This window comes from Microtus ochrogaster, chromosome 21 (assembly GCF_000317375.1).
Source record: "Microtus ochrogaster isolate Prairie Vole_2 chromosome 21, MicOch1.0, whole genome shotgun sequence".
Taxonomy (NCBI): domain Eukaryota; kingdom Metazoa; phylum Chordata; class Mammalia; order Rodentia; family Cricetidae; genus Microtus; species Microtus ochrogaster.
In genome coordinates, this window is record NC_022022.1 from 42,536,520 (window position 1) to 42,548,528 (window position 12,009).

The 12,009-nt window shown below is 39.0% G+C and overlaps 1 protein-coding gene across 4 annotated transcripts in view; it reads left to right on the forward strand.

The window, feature by feature from the left end:
* Window positions 1–12,009, forward strand: part of Srsf11 (serine and arginine rich splicing factor 11) — a 28,629-nt gene that overhangs the window by 198 nt on the left and 16,422 nt on the right. For 3 of the 4 annotated variants that reach the window (XM_013350087.2, XM_026783884.1, XM_026783885.1), the window contains exons 2-3: window positions 8,156–8,244; window positions 8,596–8,792. In XM_013350087.2, coding sequence (XP_013205541.1) covers window positions 8,611–8,792 — 182 coding nt within the window. In that variant the 5' untranslated portion in view covers window positions 8,156–8,244; window positions 8,596–8,610. The remainder of the gene's footprint in view (window positions 1–8,155; window positions 8,245–8,595; window positions 8,793–12,009) is intronic. The other variant, XM_005357450.3, reaches the window with a different exon arrangement.

Genomic DNA, 12,009 nt, shown 5'->3' on the forward strand with positions numbered 1-12,009 from the left:
CGAAATCCGAGCGGCGGTGAGGCCTGTGTCCTCGGGCGCCCGGCTGGAGGGTGCTGGGCTCGGCGAGTCGGTTGTTTAGAGTCGAAACCGCGGTCCGGGACGGCGAGTGGCACGAATTGAACCTTAAAGACGTGTGCCCGCCTGACAGCGGAAAGCTGCGGTGGATGAGGAGCCCGCGTACAGACTGACTTTATGCAATTGAGCCCACGCTTAGGAAGCTCATTTTTCACTCATTGATGGAGAGTGCAGTCTAGTGAAGTTTTAAAAATTCCTGACAGTGGAAGTATAAATATTGAGCCTTGGCTTGAAATACGAAGTGAAGTTTTGCTTAATAAGTACCTATTTCCTGTTTGATTTCCACCCGGTATTAGAAGATATTGATTCCTCACTTAGAAGACCTAGCCGCCGGCTTCCTTGGGTCGGGAATGTAGCTCCAGGGTACAGTGCTTTCCTAACTAGGCAAGGCCGTGAATTCCATGCCCGGCGCTGCACCAGACTTCTTTGTCTGAAATTGCTTTATATTACATTCCTCTAACTTTAGTGTGCGGTTTGAGCGCGCGTATAGGATTTCACGTGCCCATGGTACCTCTGGAGATCAGAGAACCACTTGAGGGGGTCGGTTCTTTTTCCACCAAGTGGGATGGAACGCAGGTTGTGCGAGTCCGTGGTAAACGACTTTACCTGCTAAGCTATCACGCCGGTGTGAAAATTTTTATGGGTCCGGGGTCATTCAGAGATTTACAAGTCTGACCATTAGTAATAACTTTTTTAACAGGAGGCTTTTAGGTACTGGTGCCAGGTCTACACCCGGTACTCGGGATTGCAACGCTCAGCCACTCAGTCGGGGGTTTACAAAGGCAAAGAATACAAAGTTATAATTTGTTCTGGTGCAAGCAGGAGGTTCCCTGGGGGGTGGGGGGCTTGTTTAGAAGTAGAAACTACAATAAAAATTTAACCCTTAACAGCCTGTAACATTTGGAGGTCTAATTTAATTTTGCTTTATAGTTTTCTCTTAAGCACAGAGAGTTTAAAATTTTTCAACATAGCCATGAGCATAACGTTAGGATCAGAGAAATTATTTTTATTTATTTACTTTATGTGTGTGGGTATTTGCCTCTTTGTTTTAACAAGGTATCAGAACCTTTGAAACTATAGTATGGGTGATTCTGAGTGCAGGGATCAGAGCTTTGGTGCTCTAAAAAAACACTAAGTGCTCCTAACCGCTGAGCCATCACTCCAGCCCTGATTTATTTTTCTTTCTTTTAAATGTAAAGAGCATATGTAAGAAAATGTCTCCATAATTCTTGTCACTCTACAGAGGACAAATGGTATTAGTTGAAAAGCAGATATGCAGCCGGGTGGTGGTGGCAGCCCATGCCTTTAATCCTAACACTGGCGGTGGCGGGGTGCAGAGGCAGGCAGATCTTATTTGAGGCCACATCTGGTCTACAATAACTAGTGCCAGGATAGGCACCAAAGCTACACAGAGAAACCCTGTCTCGAAAAACAAACAGAGGGGGGGGGGGGGGAGGGAGGGGAAGAAGTGGGGGGCGGTGGAGTGGTCTGGCAATTCTGCATTACTATCAATTTCACCCAAATGTATTTTGGATTTTTTGTTTTAGAATCTACAGAATCTCACTCTGTAGCCCTAGCTAGCCTGGAACTTGAAGAAATACACTTTGCCTGTCAAGTGCTAAGGTTAAAACCATGCCACCACACCCAGCATATTTCTATATTGATAGATATGAACTGACATAAGAATCTAACTAGTATAAGTTCATAATACTTGTGTATTATGTTTATATAGCATTGAAGAATGAATACGTGTTAACCAAAATTCTTGTAATTTCAAAAATTATCTATTTGTTGTTAATTGATAGAAGCCAGAAATTAATTCATGAATTGGGCTTCTTTATAAAATATCTATGACTATAGTCTTGAGAACTAGCTCTGGGAATTATGAATCTTGAATTACTTCAATGCATTTAAAATTAAACACCTTGTCCTTTTCTGGTGGTGGCATTTAAATCAAAATGCTGCAGATTTAAAAATATGGGACAAATGGAAGGCTCAGAGGTTAAATGCACTTAATTGCTCTTCCAGGGGGCCTGTTTCAGTTCACAGCACTTACATCAGGCGGCTCAAAATTAACTTTAACTCTGGCCCCTGAAAGCACCAGCACACACGTGGTGCACAAACTTATACATATACACAATACATATACATAAATAAAAATACTTTTTAATAGACATTGTACATTATTAAAGTTACCAAATCTTCTGGGACTGCAATTCAGTGATAGAGCACTTGCATATCTTGCAAAGGGTTTTGGTTCTGTCCCCAGCTCCATGGAATAGTGAGAAGGAGTCCTCTATCCAGCTGAAGAGTAGACACACCCACCTTTTGTTATGGAGGTGTTGGGCTATGGTTTATATGCATTTTAGTTAGTATCTTAACAGAAGAAACCAAAAACACATTAGCAATCAAGTCATCCAGAAAGTACTACTTTATTTCATGACAGAAAGTAAGACTTATTATCAAATAAAGATAGGGTAATCTGTTCTTACCATTACAATTTAATCAAACATTTTCTAAGATGACTTTGTCACTCATGAAAATTTACATATAAAACTTTTCTCTAAGATGAAAGCTACAATTGATGATGGGTTTATTGAAATAAGTAGTTTCAATTCTAGTAAGAGAAAAAGAGATAAATTTGTGCAGATTTTTCAAACGCACTTGTTTGCAAAATTCAAGCAAGCACAGAGAACTTGATTTGCAGACATTTCTCAGTTTATTTTTGTAGAAGCCTGTTTTGAATCAGTATCATTTTTGTTCTAGAATATTGCTTACATTTTATTATGTCAAATGTTACTGAGAGAACATTTTGATTTTCTTTAAAATTTTCAGTTTGCGGGCTGGAAAGATGGCTCAGAGGGTAAGAGCATTGCCTGTTCTTCCAAAGGTCCTGAGTTCAATTTCCAGCAATCACATGGTGGCTCAAACCATCTGTAATGGGGTCTGGTGCCCTCTTCTGGCCTGCAGACATACAGACAGAATATTGTATACATAATAAATAAATAAATAAATATTTTTTAAAAATTTCAGTTTGCAATTCAACTTTTGATGACGTTTTATAAAAGCCAACTTCTAAAAGTAGTCAATGAAATGCATCCCTTGCTGCCTTTAAAGACAGAACATATTAAGTGTGTTTATTCCCAGTTTCAAATGTAGCTTTGACTTGTATTTTGTTACTGTTATTGAAGTTGTGGCCATCTTAGTTTTGATGAGGAAAATGTGTTGTTTGGGATTTTCTTTGCTTGTGGGTGCTTGTGCATGGTGAAGCAGCCACACCGCTCTAAGACAGTCACTATGATTCCAGTATATGGTCTAATACTCTTCTCCACCTTTAATACTTTTTAGTTCCCTAGCATCTAGGAAATACCTTTTTCATTTCCTTTAGTAAAAAGGATTTTTACGTTTGTTCTTTTCTCTTGAAAAAAGTGGAGGAACTTAGGACATTTAAAATAATATCTTAAATGCATGTTTTTATTTCTATTGTTAATTTTTATCATAAAAAAAGAAGAAAGGAAACCTGGGTAATGATGAGCCAGTATAGCTTATGCCATTTAAGTAAAGCCCATCTGGTATTGAGATTTGTTATTCTGAAAACATTTCCTTAATAATCACAATGATTATTACTCCCAACTGTTAACAGACAGTATGGTATTCTTACTTTTCCCCCTAAGATTAATATTAATTATATAACTTAAAAATTTGGTCTTTTTATCAGTTATATGGGTGATACAAATTTTGACAGTGGCTTTAAATTAATGAAGTAATGTAGAGGTAGACTTGGGACACTATCTTTTATACATACAAAACCACTACAGAGTTCTAATGTTGAAAAGGGGGTTTTACCCATGATCCACTGCATATCACCCCTAGAAACTATTTTATTGAGTTGGATTCAGTTTACAATTTGGTGTACTTTCAAAAGAGACAAGTAAATGTTTATAATTTTCCGATACAGAGAAGTCTTATTGTTCTAATAAGACATGACATGTTCTCTGAAATGTTTCTAGCATCAATTTAAGTTGAAAAAGGAAAAGATATAAATAATGTGACAGTTCATTGGTTATCCCAGCTAGTCAGTATTAATTTAAGCTTTGTTAATCAAATTTCTGTATGTTTTAGTCACCTTTGTATTTGATAGATAATAATTCATAGTGACCCACCATTTCTTTTCTACTTGAGCTGTTTTGTTTTCTGCATTGTGGATAATACTACAATAACAGTTATAGCCAGGCATTGTAACTCATGCTTACAACCTCTGTGTTGAGAGACTTAAGACAGGAGGATCATTCTGAATTTGAGACTAGTGTAGGCTACATAGTGAGCTCTAGGTCAGCCTGGACTGCAGAGTAAGAACCTGTCTTCACAAACAAACAGACCAACTCACGGTTATATTTACTTAGATACTAATACATGTTAGTGAACATTTAAAAACAATGCAAATGTATAAACTCTTCCTTGATGTCCATCATTTTAGAAATACCTGTTTTTCCCTCTACACTCAAATTAATACATTTTCCCTCTACCATTAATACAGATGCTCATTTTCCACCTTGAGTTGTGGTCTGTCTTTCCTAACTCCTGTTTCCCAGAGGTGTTACCATCATCTCATCTCTCCAGCAAACTATTTATTTGATAATGTCATCAGAGTACTCTAGGCTTTAGCCTGAGCAGATGGTGGCTAATGTCATTTGCACATATTACTTAGATTGCTTCAAGTATGTATTTTATGTGTTCATGCATTGATCATTTGAGCATGCTCTAACCATGCTCTAGAAACAGGGAGGCAACTAAAGCCTTCTTAAGAAATGTTCTTCATGTGTATCAGAGCTGCTTGTTAGTAGTTGTCTACCAGTATGCTGTCAGTCAGATGACTGGACATCCCAAATCTGTTCAGAAGCTGCCCTGTTTACCGTGCAGCAGTCTCACTGGGAAGAGGGGCATCTTTATGTCATTTAATGGCTTACAAGTATTACCAACTTTTGGCAGTATTCATATAGCTTAAAGTTTTAACATTAAGTGCATAATCTTTGTAGTAAAAAGTTTACATTGTCATGTTAAAATGTGAAATAAAAACTAAAATATACTACATAAATGAACTTTTCCATGTAAGCGATAAAGCAGTATTTCTCCAGGGTAATGTTTTTAAAATGAGAAGATTTTGTCAAATAAAGAAGAATCCTGAGACTAATGAATAGTCTTCCCTAAGTTTCTAAAATTTTTCCAAAATTACAACAAGTGACTGCCAGACAACAGTGGGGATAAAAGTTTTGAGGTAAGGTGCTAGGTTTATTTGGGGTTTTAGTCCCTGCTGGCACCACAGAAATAAAGCCATGGAACTACAGAGATGTCTCCTTCAGTGAAGCTCCTGTTTGGATCCCCAGCACTTGTGTTACGTGTTAGTCAAAGTCCTGGTGGAGCAGTGCTTGTTCTCAGGAGGCACTCTGGAGCTGGCTGGCTGGCTGGCTGGCTGGCTGGCTGGCTGGCTGGCTGGCTGGCTGACTGGTGCTAATGGTGACTTAGCTACAAGATTCTGTGAGATACTCCATCTCAAAAATAAGGTGACACCAGGTATCACAGAAGAGTTATCTGTGTATACACACATGTACCCATTCATGTATACCCATGCGTTCATATGGACTGAGTTACTGAGTCAGGTGCACTTGAGTATCTCATTATGAGTATCCTCATTATGGCTAGTGTGGCTTAGCTTCCGAATTGTCCTTGTTATTAAAATTTTTTACAAGTCAAATTTAAAGGTGGGAGTGAGTTAGAAAGCAGTTGAGAAAGGCATCTAGTATCAGCCAATGGCCTACACACACATGAACACACACACAAACATGTACACACACCACCCTGTTGAGTTCTGTATTTTAGGGCAAAATTTCACAAGCCTCCTCTCAGTTTTGATTAGAAATAAACTATTAGTAAGAATGATAATATTTGTCCTTCAGATATAATTTGATTTCAAAGTGTAGTTATTTATGCCTGTACTCTTAGGTTTTTGAATACTTGGGCAGGAAATTTTGCAAAGTTCAAGACCAGCCTGGACTACAGTCCAATATTCTTGTCTCAAAAAGAAAGAAACAAACAAAAAACCCCGGGATTGGGGGCTAGCATTTTGATCCTTATGACCTAGAGTATACTGTAATCTCATCACTTGGGAACAGAGGCGGGTCTTTTTATGTTGCACAGTGAGTTTCAGGCCAGCCTGAGGTATGGGAAACCATCCAGAATCAGAATCAAAGTCTTCCCTAATTCCCTAATGTACCTGAAAAGATGAGTCGATGACCCTCTTTGTGTATAGATCTTTTTAGATGTCATACTTTTTAGATGACAACTAGTGATGTAATGCAGAAAGCTGGACATTCCTGTAGGACCTATAAAATGAGAAACTCACAAGGCAAATGCTTGGCTCTTTGTGTGTTCTAAAATCTGAGCAGGTTCTGCCTCTAGTTTATCTTGTTAATACATGTTCCTTACATTTTTGTATTTGTTGTAGAGAGTTTTTTATAGACTTAAAATTTTTAGGAGATTGGGTACATTGGCTGTCTTTTCTGTTATATTTCTACCATCTTGAAGATCCCTGGAATAAGCAGATATATACTATTTGAATAAATTTGAGTTTGGGATACCTTTTATGATATTTGGGAAATGTTGAAGAAAAGAAACTTACTGCCTGTTTACAGATTCTGTATCCCTTTTGTCTTATTTGGCAAATCTTAAAATCACTTGAACTAGCATAGATTGATTGCACTGTTTGTCTTAATATTTTTGTCTTCTGCCCTTAGCTATATTATTTCTGTGATAGTCATTCACAGTGCTAAGCATTTCCCTGTTTGACTTAGACCTTTAGTGATAGTTTAAGTTATTCAATTACATATTTGATTGACCAGAAAAACGGTAGATTTTTAAAATGAAATATATTTAAGCCAATCTTTCCTGAAATTTTTGCTTTTTATTTTGGAACTGCTAAATATATGAAAATAATTCATTTAAATAAAATTATTTTTGCTAATCTCTGCATCAAACACCATTTATTAGTATGTTCAGTAAGCTATACATAAATTAGATTCTGTGATTATTTTTATCACAGAACTCTTTCTTTGTTTAAATATGTAATTTTTATTACAAAATGCCAAGCATATATACGAAAGTGTAGAATGAGGACTAGGGAGATAATTCAGCAACACTGATGGACACAAGTTTGATTGGGGAAGGAGAGAACCAACTCCCGCAACCTGTCCTTTGACCTACTCGGCACCATGATGCACACATATACAATAAATAAACGTAATAAAAATGTTTGATTTCCATATACCTGCCACAATGACTAAATCGACGTTAAGTAACATTGAAAAACAAGATACTCTTGAGCTCTTGTCATTGTGCTCTTTGTTCTTCCATCATTGACTATTATAATATGTGTGGTGCATTGTGTGCGCCCCTGAGATTAAGAACCTTGAGTTATGAGAGTCTGTAATTGGCAGTGAGTGGTAACTCAGATTCAGTTAGAAACCATTTAACACTGTCTTGGAAGACACATTGGTGAGTGATGGTGTTTTCTAACTATGATGAGGCATGTTAATCAGCTCCTCCCTTCTGTGCTTAAGAACTAAGTCACTGAACCAGTGAGTGGACCTAGCAAGCCAGCCACAGCATTGTCTATAAGAGCTGTTTGCAAGTGTAGAGATTTGTGAAGTCTGAGATTTTATTTTATCTTTGAGAACTTTTGAGTCAAGTAAGTTACTGCGCCCTGTAGTATAAATGACTAATTTATTAGTCATTAAGTAGGCTGGTGTGAATGTTCAGGAGTTCAATACTCCCTGGACAGAAACTTCGTTTCAGACTTTGTGCTAGGTCCTGCAGTCTGGGGGAATACATTTCGATAACAAACAGGCAGTGCTGTTCTAGCAGACAAGGCTGTACAAGTGGCGACAGTGAAATGAGATGAAGGAACTTCGTAGCTTATATAAAGGCATAGAGAAAATGATTTTTGTGTCTATGTTGGAGAACTTGAATAGTTCAGATGAAGCTGAAGAAATAAGGCGGGGGTTTTTGTTTTGTTTTGTTTTTGTAGTGAAGAATACGCGTGTTAAAGCAGGTGTATTTCAAACTGCTGACCATATACTGTTATATATTGGAGAACTGTAAAACTCTCTTGTAAAGGTAAGCTGAAATTCAGTGAGTGTTAAGAGCGCCAGGGCGTGTGTGTGTTAAACTGCCTTTACTGGAGGTCCCAATGGCCAGGTGAAGGGATTCTGCCTGAAAATGCTTCGGGTGCTGTGTGGAGTGCGGAGGAACCATTTCTGAGGTGGCACAGCTGGGTGGGCTCAGCCGGGACTGTTGCGGGAGCACAAACTGGCCGCGTACTTCCGGGCTCTGAGCGCAGGCGCGGGCGGGAGGGCGGGCGCGTAGCATTGTGGGCCGGCGGCGCTGCGCGAGGTCGGTGGCCGTTTGTGTGCGGCCGGCGGCCGGTGCCGCGCGCTCTCACTGTCGTGTGTTTGATGTGTTGAGCAGGAGGCAGCCCGCGCCATGAGCAGCACGGCCGTGGTCCCCAGCGCTCCGGGCCCGGGACCGGGCCCCAGCGGCGGGCCAGGCGGAGGCACCGAGGTGATCCAGGTGACCAACGTGTCCCCAAGTGCTAGCTCCGAGCAGATGCGGACGCTCTTCGGCTTCCTGGGCAAGATCGACGAGCTGCGCCTCTTCCCGCCGGAGTGAGTACCGGGGCACTGCGGGGCCCGCGGCCCTTCCGGCGAGGCGAAGCGCGCGGTCCTGTGGAGCCTGGCGTGGAAGATCCACGGCCCCGCCAGGCCAAGGCCAGGCATGAACGCCTAAGTGGTGTTTCAGTCATGTTTTTACTCTTGACATTGACACACCATCATTTTACTTTGAGCACTTAATCTTTTGGTTAAGCCCCCCCCTAAAAAAAAAAAAAACTATTCACCAGCTTTGATAGAAAGGAAATGAAATTGGTCTGTTGAGTTGGTGTAAATATTTGCGTGCTATTCACAAATCATTAAGGATTGCTCTTCAGTGATTTTTGAGCTAGGGAAGAATAATATCAGAGACCAGTTACCCTATTGATAGACTAAAATGCATGATAGCTGAATCTCGGGGTGTTGTTTAAATAACAGGCAGATTTGTATAATTAACTGTGAAGGGGTTTTACAGAATGTTGAAATTTGAATTAGGTTTTATGTGGTTTTTATCTTATTGAAAGTTGTTTTTATTAGAATAATATTAAATGAGTGTGTTCACTGCAAAGAACAAAGAAATTATAAAGTTAAGTTGAAATATACATGCATAGTTGAAATCATTGCGTGCCCTCTAGGAAGAATTATGAAGTTTAGTGAAAGCAATAGTGGTTACTCTTAATAAATGCTCCCAACCAAATTTTGGGGTTTTATGATATCCCGTAAATTCTAAATAAGAAATTAGAATCTCCACAGTCTTTTGTATGTGTGATCATTAATTGTGCCAAAGTTGAGCATATGGCCTATGTGTTAAATATTACATGTTCCTACTTGTAATATTTCACATAACTGTTAGTGCTTGACATTGGTGTGTTCTTAAATTTTAGAGAAAATATACAAGGTTCAGTTACCAGTTTGTGTGAAGTGTGTAGAGTTTTAGGAACAACCGTTACGTTGAGCAGAATCTTGGCTTTGGAAATCAGCAGGGCAACTCCTTATGAGAGCATACAGATGCTCCCTGTTCCTTGGTTTTCTCACACCACACCGTTATGGTTGCTAGTAAAGCTGCAGAAAATCGTATATTCAGTTTGATTTCAGGTAACTGAAAATTCTGTTACTACCACAAACTTTAAAATGCTCTATTTATTCTCTAAAGCTACTCTATACTGTGTTTAAAAGATAACAAAGAACAGTAGGTACTATATCGGTCATTTCTTGTTGCTGACCTAGTTAGTGGACAATTCCTCAAGGAGGGTGTGATAGACTTGAGTTTGGCCTTTTTGTGGTGACATGGGTAATTCCCATATAAGATGAGTAGTGGCAGGAGTTCATTCCTCGAGGTGACCTGGGTTACTGTGTACTCAGCTTCCTCTTTAATCTATATAAAACTGACACAGCAGCTATCACCAGTTCACAGGCTAAGTTCAGCCCTCCTGCCTCTCATAGGCTGAGATCCTTGAGTTATTCAGCCCCATATACAGCTACTAAAACAGTTCAGACTAGGGAAGAGTTTTCTTGAGAGGGGTGTCAGTGTAGCCCATGCTGACCTCAAATAAGGGTACTCCTGCTTTTGCGTCCCAAGTGCTGTGATTATAAGCATAGTGTTCGTTATATCATTCTTGAAGTGAGCAATAAAATGTTTAGTTTTAAAGGAATATCATAGTGGGTTGTTTTATCCAGGCAAGGATCCCAGAGAAGCATGTCAGCTTTACACTGTACTTGAAGGCTGTGGTCAGCAGATCATTCCTTGGAAACTTTCACAGACCAAACATAAATATTTTAATAATTTTATAAACAAGATAAATGGAAGAATTAAATTTACTTTCAAGAAAAATGTGATTTAACGAGTTCCTGTGTATTCCTTCTATAGTTAGGAAGAGGCATATGAAGTAAAAAATCCTCAAGTGAGTGTTACTCTTGTTACCTGTACTTGGGGCCTAAGAGATGCTTTCTCTATAAGCTCAAAACTCGGCTGACATAGTTCTAAGGTGGAATTAAAAGGTTAGTGTGATGGCCTAAACCACAAGTTCTTACACTTGTGTGGCCATAAATAGGAAGATCTTAAGAATGAATTTCCTCCTGAGAAAGGGATTCTGATTCAGTGGGCACTTAGTGAACACCAGGATTCACAATTTTCTGTATGCATCTTAGAAGATATTTTTAAGACAGAAACATCAGAGAAGTCTTTTTTTCTTTTCTGTTCCTTGGGGTAAAGATACTTGCACTTTTATATGTGGTCCTTACACAAAATAAAATATGCTTGGTAAATGGGAAGCAGTTACTGTGAAGGTGGTGTTTTCTGATTTTCTAAAAAAACAAAAAACTATTTTGTATAGACTTCAAGATTTATTTTGTATATGTGAGTGTTTTGCCTGCATGTATGTCCATACCATGTATATGGCTGGTGTCCGTGGAGGCTAGAAGAGTGCACTGGATCCCTTGTTAACTGGAATCATGGCTGTTTTAAAAGTAAGTGGCCATGTAGGTGCCAGGAGTCGAACTTGGGTCCTCCACAAAAGAAAGGGCCCTTACCTACCCATCCATTTCTCCATTCTAAGGACTGGTCTTCTTTCTTTCTTCCTTTTCTTTACAGTTACCAGTGTTGAAGACTAGGAAACGTGAATGCCTATGGTTTCCTAAGGTTGTGGTTTGTTGGGTTTTAAGAACAAAAGAAAACACCATTTTGAAGAGCTTTTAAAATTTACAGTCTAAAATGAAAAAAAATCAGTACAGGATAAAACAAAACAGGTGCCTGAGCGTTTGTGATAGAGCATTCTTTTCACTTTCTGATTGGAAATCTCAAATTTTAGACCCATTTTTAAAAATGTGTACATTGAGTCACGAATATGGAGGCAGAAGAATCAGGAGATCTTCCAAGGCCAGCCTGAACTTATGTAACACCTTGTCTCAAAAACAAACTCTTATCCTTTTGGAAACATTGAGATTTCAGCCTTGTGGATACAGTTGCCTTGTTTCTTGGTTCTTTACCCAGAGTTCTTATTCACAGAATCTGAAAGAATTAAGGAAGAGATTTCTTCAGCACACACCTTGCTTTCATAGATGTTGATGCTGTTTGGGTAGCCTGGGTAGGGTTTTCTCACAGCCAAGTTCTATCATTGAAATTGTTAAGATCTGCAAGTTACTTGTGGTCTGCATCTAGGATGTAATCCTTGCCTTTATAGAATTTTATGGTAGGAATTTGACCCATTATATCTTTTCATTATTGATTAATTTATTT